The 16,214-nt window shown below is 38.0% G+C and overlaps 1 protein-coding gene across 1 annotated transcript in view; it reads right to left on the bottom strand.

The window, feature by feature from the left end:
- The window catches only part of LOC126281764 (protein unc-13 homolog C-like), a 1,053,980-nt gene that overhangs the window by 104,021 nt on the left and 933,745 nt on the right, over positions 1-16,214 (bottom strand). The window contains exons 25-26 of the mRNA XM_049980962.1: positions 5,366-5,523; positions 4,637-4,764 (exon numbers count right to left, since the gene is read on the bottom strand). Of these exons, the coding sequence (XP_049836919.1) occupies positions 4,637-4,764; positions 5,366-5,523 (286 nt within the window). The remainder of the gene's footprint in view (positions 1-4,636; positions 4,765-5,365; positions 5,524-16,214) is intronic.

The raw sequence follows: 16,214 nt of genomic DNA, 5'->3' as shown, positions 1-16,214 counted from the left end.
CCCGTCGACCTGGGACCGGACCGCAGCAACGCACGGATGCACGCAAAGACCGTAGGATCCTACGAAGTGCCGTAGGGGATCGCACCGCCACTTCCCTGCAAATTAGGGACACTGTTGCTAATGGGGTATCGGCGAGGACCATTCGCAACCGTCTCCATGAAGCTGGGCTACGGTCCCGCACACCGTTAGGCCGTCTTCCGCTCACACCCCAACATCGTGCAGCCCGCCTCCAGTGGTGTCGCAACAGGCGTGAATGGAGGGACGAATGGAGACATGTCGTCTTCAGCGATGGGAGTCGCTTCTGCCTTGGTGCCAATGATGGTTGTATGCGTATTTGGTGCCGTGCAGGTGAGCGCCACCATCAGGACTGCATACGACCGAGGCACATAGGGCCAACACCCAGCATCATGATGTGGCCGTACACCTCTGGTGATCGTCGAGGGTACACTGAATAGTGCACGGTACATCCAAACCGTCATCGAACCCATCGTTCTACCATTCCTAGACCGGCAAGGGAACTTGCTGTTCCAACAGGACAATGCTCGTCCACATGTATCCCGTGCCACCCAACGTGCTCTAGAAGGTGTAAGTCAACTACCCTGGCCAGCAAGATCTCCGGATCTGTCCCCCATTGAGCATGTTTGGGACTGGATGAAGCGTCGTCTCGTGCGGTCTGCACGTCCAGCACGAACGCTGGACCAACTGAGGTGCCAGGTGGAAATGGCATGGCAAGACGTTCCACAGGACTACATCCAGCATCTCTACGATTGTCTCCATGGGAGAATAGCAGCCTGCATTGCTGCGAAAGGTGGATATACACTGTACTAGTGCCGACATTGTGCATGCTCTGTTGCCTGTGTCTATGTGCCTGTGGTTCTGTCAGTTTGATCATGTGATGTATCTGACCCCAGGAATGTGTCAATAAAGTTTCCCCTTCCTGGGACAATGAATTCATGGTGTTCTTATTTCAATTTCCAGGAGTGTATATGAAACATTAATTTTCACAAAAGGGAGCATCTTAAGAAAAGAAAATCTCTTCAGACACAACTATGATATACACACATATGAAACTAGGCAGCAGATGAACCTACACATGAACACAGTAAAAACAAATTTATGCAAAAGACGAGAGTATTATGCTGGAGCTATGTTATACAACCATTTGCCTTCTTACTTAAAATCCATACCTACATTAAATGCATTTAAAGTAAAGTTAAAACAGTTCTTGCTTGATCACTGCTTCTATTATTTGTCTGAATTTCCGTTACATCATAATAAGTAAACCTCATTTACCAAATTTTACTAATTGTCAATTCATAATATGGTTTATGTTGTGCTTATCATGTCATCTAATTTAATAATGCTAGTATCACATGAAGAAGCAATGTAGCACATCAACCTACGTTATTATGCATTTTCATTATGTCAACGATGTAGTTAAAATTACTGTTATATTGTAAATTAACTACGTTTACCACTGTCCTATACCACACATACAAACAATGTACAAAAATGATTGTTGGACAAATAAATAAATAATAAATAATAGATAAAGTTTTGAATAGATGTACAGAAGTGTGATGTTGATGGTTTATGGCTACTATGAGGGTTGCCGAGAAAGTAATGCACTACACTATTTTCTTCAACAGTTCTTTATTGAACATAATGAGAATAACACACATGAAAGAATTCTTTTATATACACACCCTATTTTTCTACATAATCTCCATCCCATTCTATGGTCTTCCTCGAGCTGAAATAAGGGCGTGTTTGCCCTGTCAGTACCAACCCTTGTCCTGCTGGCAAAGCCAGTGCTTCACTCTGTAAATCACCTCCTCACTATCTTCAAAATGTCTTCCACAAATGGCATCCCTTAATGGCCCAAATAATTGGAAGTCCATGGAGGCTAGATAAGGTGTCAGCTATGACAACCATGGATGATCTCCCCGACTGAAAATTGTGGAGCTCCACCGAACCTACTCCTAATGAGCTCACCCTCTGTGCCCAGTGAATAACTGTATGTCTGTTGACAGCAGATACTCCATAGACTTTCCACAAGCATTTGTGAATATTCCCCACAGTTTCTTTCTCTGCTGTGAGAAACTCAATAACAGCATGGTATTTGTAACCTACACCTACACACATCATCTTGAAACTATCCTGCAGCTACGCTATCTGTCAGAAGTGAAGTAAACTTGGCATGCTCACTCAGGAGACTTCAAATAATACATACCTAATGTTCCAAATTCATAGCACTGTTTCCGAATGAGAGAAAAAATGTGGTTCATTACTTTCTGAAAAATCTTCATAGTTATAATGATGATTAGTTTTAATTATGTTGAAGATACTGGTATGTAAATGATGTTACGAGGAAAAGATTTTGTTTGTGTAAAGTACAAACAGTAGTTTGGTTGTCTGTAACTGAGGACACTAAGTTCTGCTGAATCTGGTGCAGCCGGATGGAATAGCTGACAATTGAGATGTATAGCAAAATGTAATAATTCCCACATTCTAATCTCTCTACTTTTGGTGTATGCTACAACATGAATTCATGAAAATTTATCTCTTAGAAACTGAAACAAGTTGAATCATTGACTACACAGAAAGACTCAATACAACTCAGTAACAGTACAATAGATGAACAATTACAGGAATCGCAGTACATGGAGTTCAAGTCTCCATTGTGTATATGCATTACAAAATTTTGCTTTCTTTTCTGTGTGCATTGGTATCAATACACAAACCTGTTTGTAGTTACTTCAAATACAACGGAAACAACATATCACAAGGTGTTAACCAGAAAAGCAGCAGCATTATCATTCATAGTTATGTCCCTCTCTTACTGCCTTTTGTAAATAGACAAAGGAAAAGTGACAGTATATAACAATTATAGAAGAATTAAAGTTAAAATTACTGTTCTCTTGTAGACTCTGTATAGCATTCAATTTGTACTGGGAGTCACTAAATACATATTTATGTGAATATTTTTAGTGACTTCAGTAAACATGAGATACAACTTCATTAAAGTGTACAATACTTATAAATTATTCCAAATACATCATACAATCATGTTAAAAAATACAAGAGTTGTTTAATAAGTAATGCAACACATTTTTTTTCTGAAAGTAGGTTGGTTTTATTCAAGATTCGAATACACCATATTATTCCTCATGCTTTTGGCTACAAAACCCTATTTTTCAACATATTCTCCATTCAATGTGATGGCCTTAAGCCACTTTACTGGGATGGGCTGTGTCACCATATGATTAAATTCAACAAATTAAAAAACAAAGTCAGCTTAATGCATCTTCTATAAGCCTTAAAAATGCTTTGTGTATGTATAATAATGTGCTAAATTATTTGCTGTAACTTAATGTATACCGCTTGTCAATATATTTAATCATTCTACAGCTATTTTGGGTGGCATGTGATAGATGCCTCACCCTGTATCAAAGTCATGCAGATCAAACACAGATCTTTGAATCACTACTGACAATTTAGGCCTAATGTGACTTGATCTACTGGAAGAGATTGCTGACAACATCTTGCTGAATCAATAACCACCCCATCACCCATGTACTGCTTCCTTTGGAGTACACCCTTCATGGGGCCAAACAGATGGAAGTCAGAAGTTGTGAAATCTGGGCTGTAAGGTGGATGAGGTAGAACAGTCTAATAAAATTCTGTGAGATCCTACCAGGTGTGCAGACTTGGGTGAAGTCTTGCACTGTCATGGTAAGGGAGAAGTTTGTTTGCATTTTTGTGGCATTGAACAATTGAAGTTATTTCTTCAATTTCCTGAGTGTAGCCCAATACTCTTCAGAGTATATCATTGTACTATGAGGGATGACATCAATCTGAATGACCTCTTCAGGGTCAAAGAAGACTATCACCATGACTTTACCAACTGAGAGTGCAGCTTTGAACTTTTCCTTTGCAGGAGAGGTGGTATGGCATCACTCCATTGATTTCTGTTTTGTTTCTCTTTGAAGCAATGAACCCATGTTCCATCGCCTTGATGATGTTTAACAAAAAATTGTCATCAGCCTCATAATGTGAAAGTAATTCTGAACAGATGGTCTTTCACTGCTCTTAATGGTCTTCTGTTAGGCAGCGAGCAATCCAGCGGTCACACACCTTTTAAGTACCTCAACAGGTGGATGTGTGTGTCAGTACTACCAAAAGAGATGTTTAGTTGAGTTGCAAACTGTTTTGATTGTGATCTACTGATGACCATGAAAGAGGGTGCATACAGCACATTTCAACATTACAGGAGCCACTGCTGTGTGGCTGGCTGACACATGGGAGATAACAAAAGTCTGCACGACCCTATAGTGATGAGGAGACTCCTTGCTCAACAAGGGCCTGTAAATATTTGAGATGCTCTGGTTTTCCACCAAAACAAACTCATTGGCAGCTTTCTAATTGGAATTAACCTCCATTACAAAACATCATTCTGTGGGCTACACATAGTGCCACCACCTACCAGAACATGATTCCACGATGTCCCTCAATAAATTCCACATTTTTTTTTTCAGTCAAAATTAGCAGAGAAGAAAAACCTTGTTGCTTTACTTATAGAACAGCTCTTGTAAATACCAGATGATACAGGCAAAAGAAGAAAGAGAGAACTTACACTTTTGTCTGTCATTGGAGGAAGCACAACAGTCTTCTCCAGTATTCTCATAACTATTTTCCACAGCTCTTTCAACAGTCTCTTTAGAACTGTTTTTTCACATGATTCAGCATACAGTGATAGTGATCCTAAATCATGAACATATAAAGTGATTAAAACATATGCAGATAACATACTTAAATTCACTAGCAATGAAATAATCGAGAAGCAAAAGAACCAGGTGCATTTTTCCATATAAGTTTTGCTTGTGGTATATCGTAGAGCAAAAGTTGATATATAAATGTAGACACAATTTCTATTTATCTAACTGAAATGATTCACAACATGTAGCACCACAGCAAGAAAAGTGACACAAGTTACGAAATGGCATCTTCTATTTACTGAAAAACTAGTGTGAAGTGCCTCAATATGCACAAAAATAGAACAGAATATACTGCCAACAATGCTTACTTGAAATTTAAAAGAAGCTTATACTATTTCAGTACAACGTTTATAGAATTAATTCTTTAGGTATAGTTTCCTCAAATACTGTATTTTTTATTTGTCTCACTGTTCTTGTCAGTGAGCGATATGTTTCTTTCAAACTTACAAAAATTAATATTAAAATTTTATTTGAACACATGTAGGATGTTTCAGTCACCAATTCTATTATAAAAGTCTTGGTGTTAAACAAATGAATTTATCAAAACATCTCAATCAGAAGTAAAAGAGGCAGCCAACATAAATTACCGTCAAGCAAATCCATAAGTGGTCTCAACACTTCATCTGCTTCTGCTGCCACAGCATGTCTCTGAGATGGCTGATTCAGTGTAACCTGCCCTCCTCCTTTGATAGCTAAAAGTAAGTCTCCTAGTTCTTTCACACTTGCTGTTATACGAGGCTCCAGGCTGGCAAGAAAGACAATAAATTCACAGAATCAACATATCTATTATCTGAATCTCAAGAGAATAACATGTTAATATTTTTCACTCTGCTAAAATGCAAAAGTAATATTTTAACTGCATTTAATGTAACATATTGGACTTACTATTACATGTAAACTGCAGTAGAAGAATATTCTAAATTATGGGAGAAGTGAATACAGGAAAACATTAATATATTGTTTTCAGTGGGATAAGAAAAAAATCACCTTATGCACGACATTTACAAATATCAATGTTCACATTACTTATAGTTATAATCAATGTTTTGAATGAGTGCTTTCAAATTATGATGTTGTTGTTATGTTGTTATGGTCTTCAGTCATGAGACTGGTCTGATGCAGCTCTCCATGCTACTCTATCCTGTGAAAGCTTCTTCATCTCCCAGTACCTACTGCAGCCTACATCCTTCTGAATCTGCTTAGTGTATTCATCTCTTGGTCTCCCTCTACGATTTTTACCCTCCACGCTGCCCTCCAATACTAAATTTGTGATCCCTTGATGCCTCAGAACATGTCCTAACAACTGATCCCTTCTTCTTGTCAAGTTGTGCCACAAACTTCTCTTCTCCCCAATCCTATTCAATACCTCCTCATTAGTTGTGTTATCTATCCATCTAATCTTAAGCATTCTTTATAGCACCACATTTCGAAAGCTTCTATTCTCTTCTTGTCCAAACTATGTATCGTCCATATTTCACTTCGATACATGGCTACACTCCATACAACTTCCTGACACTTAAATCTATACTCGATGTTAACAAATTTCTCTTCTTCAGAAACGCCTTCCTTGCCATTGCCAGTCTACATTTTATATCCTCTCTACTATGACCATCATCAGTTATTTTGCTCCACAAATAGCAAAACTCCTTTACTCTTTTAAGTGTCTCATTTCCTAATCTAATTTCCTCGGCATTACCTGACTTAATTCGACTACATTCCATTATCCTCGTTTTGCTTTTGTTGATGATCATCTTATATCCTCCTTTCAAGACACTATCCATTCCGTTCAACTGCTCTTCCAAGTCCTTTGCTGTCTCTGACAGAATTACAATGTCATCAGCGAACCTCAAAGTTTTTATTTCTTCTCCATGGATTTTAATACCTACTCCAAATTTTTCTTTTGTTTCCTTTACTGCTTGCTCAATGTACAGATTGAATAACAACGGGGAGAGGCTACAACCCTGTCTCACTCCCTTCCCAACCACTGCTTCCTTTTCATGTCCCTCGACTCTTATAACTGCCATCTGGTTTCTGCACAAATTGTAAATAGCCTTTCGGTCCTTGTATTTTACCCCTGCCACCTATAGAATTTGAAAGAGAATATTCCAGTCAATGTTGTCAAAAGCTTTCTCTAAGTCTACAAATGCTAGAAACATAGGTTTGCCCTTTCTTAATCTAGCTTCTAAGATAAGTCGTAGGGTCAGTATTGCCTCACATGTTCCAACATTTCTATGGAATCCAAACTGATCTTCCCCGAGGTCGGCTTCTACTAGTTTTTCCATTCGTCTGTAGAGAATTCGCATTAGTATTTTGCAGCTGTGACTTATTAAACTGATAGTTCGGTAATTTTCACATTTGTCAACACCTGTTTTCTTTGGGATTGGAATTATTAGATTCTTCTTGAAGTCTGAGGGAATTTCGCCTGTCTCATACATCTTGCTCACCAGATGGTATAGTTTTGTCAGGACTGGCTCTCCCAAGGCTGTCAGTAGTTCCAATGGAATGTTGTCTACTCCTGGGGCTTTGTATCTACTCAGATCTTTCAGTGCTCTATCAAACTCTTCACGCAGTATTGTATCTCCCATTTCATCTTCACCTACATCCTCTTCCATTTCCATAATATTGTCCTGAAGTACATCGCCGTTGTACAGACCCTCTATATACTCCTTCCACCTTTCTTCTTTCCCTTCTTTGTTTAGAACAGGGTTTCCATCTGAGCTCTTGATGTTCATACAAGTGGTTCTCTTATCTCCAAAGGTCTCTTTAATTTTTCTGTGGGCAGTATCTATCTTACCTCTAGTGAGATAAGCCTCTACATCCTTACATTTGTCCTCTAGCCACCCCTGCTTAGCCATGTTGCACTTCCTGTCGATCTCATTTTTGAGACGTTTGTATTCCTTTTTGCCTGCTTCATTTACAGCATTTTTATATTTTCTCCTTTCATCAATTAAATTCAATAATTCTTCTGTTACCCAAGGGTGTCTATTAGCCCTCGTCTCTTACCTATTGGATCCTCTGCTGCGTTCACTACTTCATCCCTCAAAACTACCCATTCTTCTTCTACTGTATTTCTTTCCACCATTCCTGTCAATTGTTCCCTTATGCTCTCCCTGAAACTCTGTACAACCTCTGGTTCTGTCAGTTTATCCAGGTCCCATCTCCTTAAATTCCCACCTTTTTGCAGTTTCTTCAGTTTTAATCTACAGGTCATAACCAATAGATTGTGGTCGGAGTCCACATCTACCCCTGGAAATGTCTTACAATTTAAAACCTGGTTCCTAAATTTCTGTCTTACCATTATATAATCTATCTGATACCTTTTAGTACCTCCAGGGGTCTTCCATGTATACAACCTTCTTTCATGATTCTTGAACCAAGTGTTAGCTATGATTAAGTTGTGCTCTGTGCAAAATTCTACCAGGTGGCTTCCTCTTTCATTTCCTTTCCCCAATCCATATTCACCTACTACGTTTCCTTCTCTGCCTTTTCCTACTACCGAATTCCAGTCACCCATGACTATTAAATTATCATCACCCTTCACTGTCTGAATAATTTCTTTTATTTCATCATATATTTCTTCAATTTCTTCATCATCTGCAGAGCTAGTTGGCATATAAACTTGTACTACTGTAGTAGGTGTGGGCTTCGTATTTATCTTGGCCACAATAATGCGTTCACTATGTTGTTTGTAGTAGCTTACCCGCATTCCTATTTTTCTATTCATTATTAAACCTACTCCTGTATTACCCCTATTTGATTTTGTGTTTATAACCCTGTAGTCAAGTCTTGTTCTTCCTGCCAACTGAACTTCACTGATTCCTGTGATATCTAGCTTTAACTTATCCATTTCCCTTTTTAAATTTTCTAACCTACCTGCCCGATTAAGTGATCTGACATTCCACGCTCCGATCCGTAGAATGCCAGTTTTCTTTCTCGTGATAACGACATCCTCTTGAGTAGTCCCCGCCCGGAGATCCGAATGGGGGACTATTTTACCTCCGGAATATTTTACCCAAGAGGATGCCATCATCATTTAATCATACAGTAAAGCTCCATGGCCTCAGGAGATATTACAGCTGTAGTTTCCCCTTACTTTCAGCCGTTTGCAGTACCAGCACAGCAAGGCCATTTTGGTTATTGTTACAAGGCCAGATCAGTCAATCATCCAGACTGTTGCCCCTGCAACTACTGAAAAGGCTGCTGCCCATCTTCAGGAACCACACGTTTGTCTGGCCTCTCAACAGATACCCCTCCATTGTGGTTGCACCTACGGTACGGCTATCTGTATCACTGAGGCACGCAAGCCTCCCCACAAACAGCAAGGTCCATGGTTCATGGGTAGGCAAATTATGATATGAATTTATAAAAAAATGGGTTCTCCATCAGTGCTCTTTTGTTGTAGTGTGCATAAGTAGTCGTAAATTATAGTCTGGAATAGATCAGCCTATTCTTGTCTTGGTTAGCTATCATTTCCCTCCATGCTCCCCTTTATTTGCAGTTAAAGGCACATTTTATACAAAATGTGAGATGAATAAACCAACAAATGTGATTAGATGCTAGCTGGTTTTTACAATGATGATGATGACAAGGAACATAACACCGAAAATACTGACAAATTTTTAGAAGAAATATGTGGACAAAATTAGCATGGACCCAGAGCATCATACAGCCATCCTAGTCAGTGACTACAATGGCAAATTAGGGAAGGAGCACAAGTTTACAGATGGTGAGAGAGAATACCCAGCCCATGTACCGAGCAACGGGAATGGAGAGAATCTAGACTAGAGGGACTGTCTAAGGTTTTAAACTTGATAATGAATAAAATGGCCTTCAAGCATTTGCACAGGAAGCAGAAGATGGGACATCAGTCAACCACTTCTTGGGAGAATTACAGACAGACCATATAGCAAACTGGAGGAAATACATAGACAGGCCTAGAATGTAAAAGTGTTAGCCTTAGGGATGCAAATTTAGATTCAGACCACTACCTCTCAAAATAAAACCAACATTTCAAACGAAGACCATTAAGAAAACCAAATCATTCAAGCTTATTAACTTTGATTTACACAAACTTTCAAATTGTCATCACTTGACATAGGAATTCGAAGCACTGAGACTAACAGAGGGATGACATAATAAAGTTACAACTCCATTGTTACAGCTCCATTGGTAAAATACAAGAAACATGCCTGGTGGACAACAACCTGTGATGAAGCAGTGATATGGACAGTGATGAAGTGGTGATGTGGAGAGAGACAGAGTGGCTGAAAAAGAACTAGAAAAAGACATATGACAATAAGGATAAGTTCACAGAGTAACAGAAATCAGCTGTAGGGCCATCAGACAAGTACAACTGAAGCCAAAAATGACCAATTAACACAGTTGGATGAAGTCTTCAAGAAGACCAATAGCAGTACCACAAATTTCTTAAGAAGCTTTAAAAATCCTGGTCATTATAGCCACCAACTTTGCATTTCAGAGGACCAGACAGAAAGAGAGCTGATTATAGACAATTACCATCTTCTGACCAATTGATTTGAGTATCTCCTTACTTGTGAACCACCGGATACATTCTTTACTTATGAAGATAACATCAAGCAATCAAACTTTAAATCAGCAAACAAAGAAGAAACGATAGATATGATCCAGTTCCTTTGAAAACAACAAAGCATATGTGGATTATTCAATACCAACTGAATCATGGAAGCAAGCTATAGATAAGAGAGTAAGCAAGTTGATGGAGATACTACAAAATGTTTGTGAGACGGAAACATTACCTAGTGATTGGACTTCTGCTTTGATCCATCCCTTGCATAAGAAAGAAGACAGAACTGACATTAATAAATATGGACAGAGCTCGCTGATAACTGCTGCATGAGGTATTTTCCCTACCACTGATGATTCTGAAATGAACACTTTTGTACTGAACATAATACTACTTAATTTAAAGTCAATGCTATGACAGCTGACAATGACTGGTAAAAAGTATGCTGTTGTCTTTTATTTTTATTTTAAAAAGACATATGATTCAAGTGATAGATCTACTCTCATAAGAAACCTGCAGGAACTAGGGCTGGATCAGGAGACAGATAATCTTTTCCAGCAGATTTCAAACAACATCAGATGCAGAGTAAAGTTTGAAGGAACATTTTCAAGAATTTCTGAAATCAAGACAGGAGTAAGATATGCAAATAGTCACCCCCCTGTCCTCTTTAATATTGCACTACTAAAGGCAATAAGAGAGTTTTGAAAGGAGTTAAGTAGACCGGGACTTCCAAATGTGTTCTCCATGGAGCACACTGCACCTGGAACAGAAAAAAAAAAAAAAAAAAAAAAAACATCAAGCTTAAATACCTGGGAGAATGGGTGAATGACTGGAACCCAATCTTGCCAGGAAAAAACCATTATCAACTGAAGTAAACAAGCTGGAACTGGCATACTAAATGACCAAGAGAATGTATGAACAAAAAGTCTACCCTCTCTATCACAAAAGTAAAGCACTATCAACAGTTATCTGTCCTGAAATACTAAATGCTTCAGAGTGCCAATTATTTAACATGATGTTTTCACAAAGAGAAACTTTGAATCAAAGAGAGAAAGATAATGAGGAAGATACTGGAATCAGTCGAGAAACATAATCAGTATAAAAGATGACCAGACCAGGAGCTTTGCATTTTTTTCTGCAGCAAGCGGTGCGCGCGCTTTCGGAGCTCTGGCAAAAGTTAAGTGTTCAGTAATAGAATAATATTAAACTTAGTGTAAATTATAGTTTAGATAGTGAAATTAACATCTGTGTTAGACTGTGTATTGAAGGTTTCGCGAATATTAGCGTATTTTACTGGTAAAGAAGGTTTTACTAAACGGCCCGTTTTCGTCAGTGTTTGTTTACATTTGTAGGCATAAATTTAGTGCGTATGTAGACCTCTTATCATTACTTAACTTTGCGCCTATAATCTTAAATACTTCTTTGGTCAATAATTAAAGACTTATTATTGTCGGATTGTAGATTATTCAAACTTATTTGTTTATAGACTTTCCATTTGGCGTTTGTTTACTTTCAGGTAACGATTGTTTAAATTCACGTAGCTCGTTAGATTACATCCATTGGTAGGTTCATTACCTTACTGATTTAAGAATATAGTTTGTTGTATTAAGAGATCATTGTTTAAATTTTATTACTGTACATTGCCATGAGTACTAAGTGTGGAAGCTGCCGTAGGAAGATAGAATCGGGTGTGGTATGTGGGGGATGTGGGGGTGTTTTTCATTGGGGCTCATGTAGCGGGAAATTTGATGAGATTATGCTTTTGCCTCTCCCATGGAACTGTAGGTTCTGTAGTATAAAAAAAAGATTCATACAACAGGAGGAAAAGAAGTGTGCCCTTCAGGCTGAACTAGATTCAGTAAAAACTGAATTAGCTAAGTTAAAGGGGGAAAAAGACTGCGGGAAATGGGAATTGGTAACAAGCAAATCGCGAAAAGGGACCAGCCATGTAGATGTTGTCGAAGTTCCAGTTATGAATAAATTCTCCTTGTTACCTGAAGTAGGAAGGGAGGAGCCAAAAACAGGAGTAGTTGAAAGCAGGGTGCAGCAGACTACTAAAATTGGTAACAGCATTAGGTCGGGAAAATCTAGTAATAGGAAAAGAAAAGTCTTGCTGCTAGGTAGCAGTCATGGGAGGGGTGTAGGCCAACTAGTGCAGGAGAAATTAGGAGCAGATTACCAGGTAACGAGTTTGTTTAAGCCAAGTGCTAGGCTTAGCCAGGTGATAGAAGACATAGGACCACTCTGTAGGGACTTTGACAAGAATGATGAGGTGATAGTAATAGGTGAGGCAGGAAACAGCCTGGCTAAGGATAGGAATTATGATATTAAGAGAGACCTGGATAAAATAGGAGCTGCAGCAGGATGTACGAATGTGGGTTTTGTTGAGGTATTGCAGCGTTACGATCAGCCCTCGGTTAACCCTTCTGTGTGGCAAGTTAACAGAGAGTTGAGCGAGCAGCTGCTGGACGGTGCAAAAACACACATTTCTACAGTGCCTGTTGGTAGCATTGGGAGATGGGGATACACTCGACATGGCCTGCACCTAAATAGTCTAGGGAAGGATAGATTAGCTGATTTAATTGTAGGTCGTCTAAAGGGGGCCACTAGCACTCAAGGCAAAACCCCTGTGACCCGAAAGGGCATAGGGGCCCCTTTTTTAGGTTGAACAAGAGGTCCAGACAGGCAGCTCTTAAAGGTAAAAAAATAAATGATTCAAATAAAGGCAGAAGTAACAGTTGTGTTAATATATTTCACCAAAATATCAGGGGATTAAGGAACAAAATAGACGAACTAATAATTTGTTTTGAGAATATTAAAAATACAATAGAAGTTGATGTACTGTGCCTGTCTGAACATCACATAACTACACAAATGGAAAATGTAAATATTAATGGGTATAAAATAGCAACTTATTTTTGTAGAGACAATATGGAGAAAGGAGGAGCTGCCATTTATGTTAAGGGGGAACATAGTTTTAAAAACATAGAAACCGCAAAATTCTGTGTAGAACAGCACATTAAAGTATGCGCTTGTGAGCTTAAATTGGACAGTGGTAAATTCATAATTGTGACTGTGTATAGGTCCCCATTTGGAAATTTTCAAATGTTTCTTAAAAACCTAGATCTCTTGCTGCATTATCTGTCAGAAAAGGGAAAACACATTATCATTTGTGGAGATTTTAACGTAGATTTTCTTAAACACTCAAGCAAGAAGAACGACCTTGAACTATTACTTTGCTCTTACAATCTGACATCAGTCATTGATTTTCCTACTCGTATTGTACAAGACAGTAGCACCCTGATAGATAACATTTTCATAGACCAAGATAAATTAAAAGAAGTAAGCACCTATCCTATTAAGAACGGGCTTTCTGATCACGATGCATAGCTACTTTCAATTCATGACTTTGTTCCATACAGTAATGTGAAAAAAAAATAATAATAATAATAATATGCCCAATTAACCATATAACAATTCAACAATTTAAGGAAAGCTTGAAAAGGGTAGACTGGGAGGATGTTTATCGGGAACCTGATGCAAATATTAAATTTAACTTATTCCATGATAAACTTGTGGGTATATTTGAAAACAGTTTTCCTAAGAAATTAGTGAATCATAATTCAAGTAAACTTGATAAAAAACCATGGCTGACTAAAGGGATTAAAATTTCTTGTAGCCGGAAATGGGAACTATACCAAGACACTAGAATAAGTCGAGATGAAGAAAAGCTCAACCATTATAAGAAATATTGTAATATATTAAGGAAAGTTATAAAAAAATCCAGAAGTATGTGTATCAAGTCTGAGATTAGCACCTCTGATGACAAAGTTAAAACAATATGGAATATAGTTGAAAGGGAAACAGGGCAACCAAGGTCACAGCACAACAGTATTACTGTTAAGCACAATGAAAAGCTTATAAATGAAAAATGACAGGTTGAAAATATTTTTAATAATCATTTTATAAATTTAGTGGAAAATATAGGCACCAGCTGCTCACCAGATAGGGCAGAACTCTATATGAAAGAGGCATTCCCGGTGCAAACAAATGAAATTGAAATCCTACCCACCTCACCGTCTGTAATTAAGAAAATAATAAATTCACTTAAGAATAAAAACTCACATGGAACTGATGGTATCTCCAATAGAATACTAAAATCTTGTCCACACCTGATAAGTCAAGTTCTTAGCCACATATGTAATAGCTCATTGAATCAGAGAATATTTCCTGACAGATTGAAATATGCCATAGTTAAACCCTTGAATAAAAAAGGTGACAAGACAGACGTCAACAATTATCATCCTATTTCACTTCTGACATCCTTCTCAAAAGTGTTTGAAAAAGTAATGTACTCAAGAGGACCTTAACACATTAGTGGGGATAACGATTTAACAAAATGTCAGTTCGGTTTTCAGAAAGGTGTTTCAACAGATAGTGCTATACACGCTTTCACTGATCAAATTTTAAATGCTCTGGATAGTAGAACATCACCAATTGGGATTTTCTGTGATCTCTCTAAGGCTTTTGATTGTGTGGATCATGAAATCCTCTTAGATATGCTGAAGTACTATGGAATGAATGGTTCAGTACACTGATGGTTCACTTCATATTTAACTGGTAGAATGCAGAAGGTTGAAACAGTAAACCCACATAGTACACAAAGGGCATCAGATTATTCAGACTGGGGATGTATCAAGAATGGGGTACCACAGGGTTCTGTCTTGGGGCCTTTATTGTTTTTAATATATGTTAATGACTTGCCTAATTATAGTCATGAAGATGCAAACTTGGTTCTCTTTGCAGATGACACAAGTATTGTAATCAAGCCTAAAAAGCAAGAATCAGCTGAGGAAAATGCAAATAATGTTTTTCATAGAGTTATTAGGTGGTTTTCCGCAAATGGACTTTCATTGAACTTTGAAAAAACACTGTACATACAGTTCAGTACAGGGAAAGGCATAACACCAGAAATAAATATAGAGTGTGGGGGAAAATCTTTAGCTAAAGCAGATTGTTCAAAATTTCTGGGTGTCTGTATTGATCAGAATTTAAACTGGAAGACACACATTGACAATCTACTGAAACGATTGAGCTCAGCTACCTATGCTTTTAGTGTCATTGCAAATTTTGGAGACAAGCACATCAGTAAGTTAGCTTACCATGCATATTTTCATTCGTTGCTTTCTTACGAAATCATCTTTTGGGGCAATTCATCACTAAGAAAGAAGGTATTTATTGCACAGAATAATCTCTGGGGCTCATCCAAGATCATCTTGTAGACAATTATTTAAAGAATTAGGGATATTGCCAGTAGCTTCACAATATATATACAGCCTAATGAAATTTGTTGTTAGTAACCCAGATCACTTCAGAATTAATAGCACAGTCCACAGCTACAATACTAGGAGACAGGGTGACCTTCACTACCATTCATTGAATTTGACATTGGCACAAAAGGGGGTGAATTATACTGCCACAAAGATTTTTGGTCAATTGCCAAACAATATCAAAAGTCTGACAGACAACCAATCGGCATTCAAAAGTAAGTTAAGGGAATTCCTGAATGACAACTCCTTCTACTCCATAGATGAATTTTTAGACATAGGCCAAAGAAATACAGTAAGCATTAACAATTGTACCGTATATAAGACTAACAATGATTATTTTGGATTAATGAATCTTGTGTACTTTGACACGTTCCACATCATTACGAAAGAATCGTGTTCATGATCCATGGAACAAGTAATATAACTAACTAACTAACTAAAGTAATGTGCAAAAATCATGGACATGGATAGGATGAGACTTCTAGCCTTGTATAAACATATCTACAGGATACTGACAAGCTGGCAAAAGAGGAAGATCAAGTCAGCAAGTAAACAGAAGTG

The sequence above is a fragment of the Schistocerca gregaria genome, chromosome 7 (genome assembly GCF_023897955.1).
Source record: "Schistocerca gregaria isolate iqSchGreg1 chromosome 7, iqSchGreg1.2, whole genome shotgun sequence".
In the NCBI taxonomy this organism is placed as follows: Eukaryota; Metazoa; Arthropoda; class Insecta; order Orthoptera; family Acrididae; genus Schistocerca; species Schistocerca gregaria.
The sequence above is the reverse complement of the archived record's forward strand: the minus strand, read 5'-3'. Positions and strand labels throughout refer to the sequence as shown.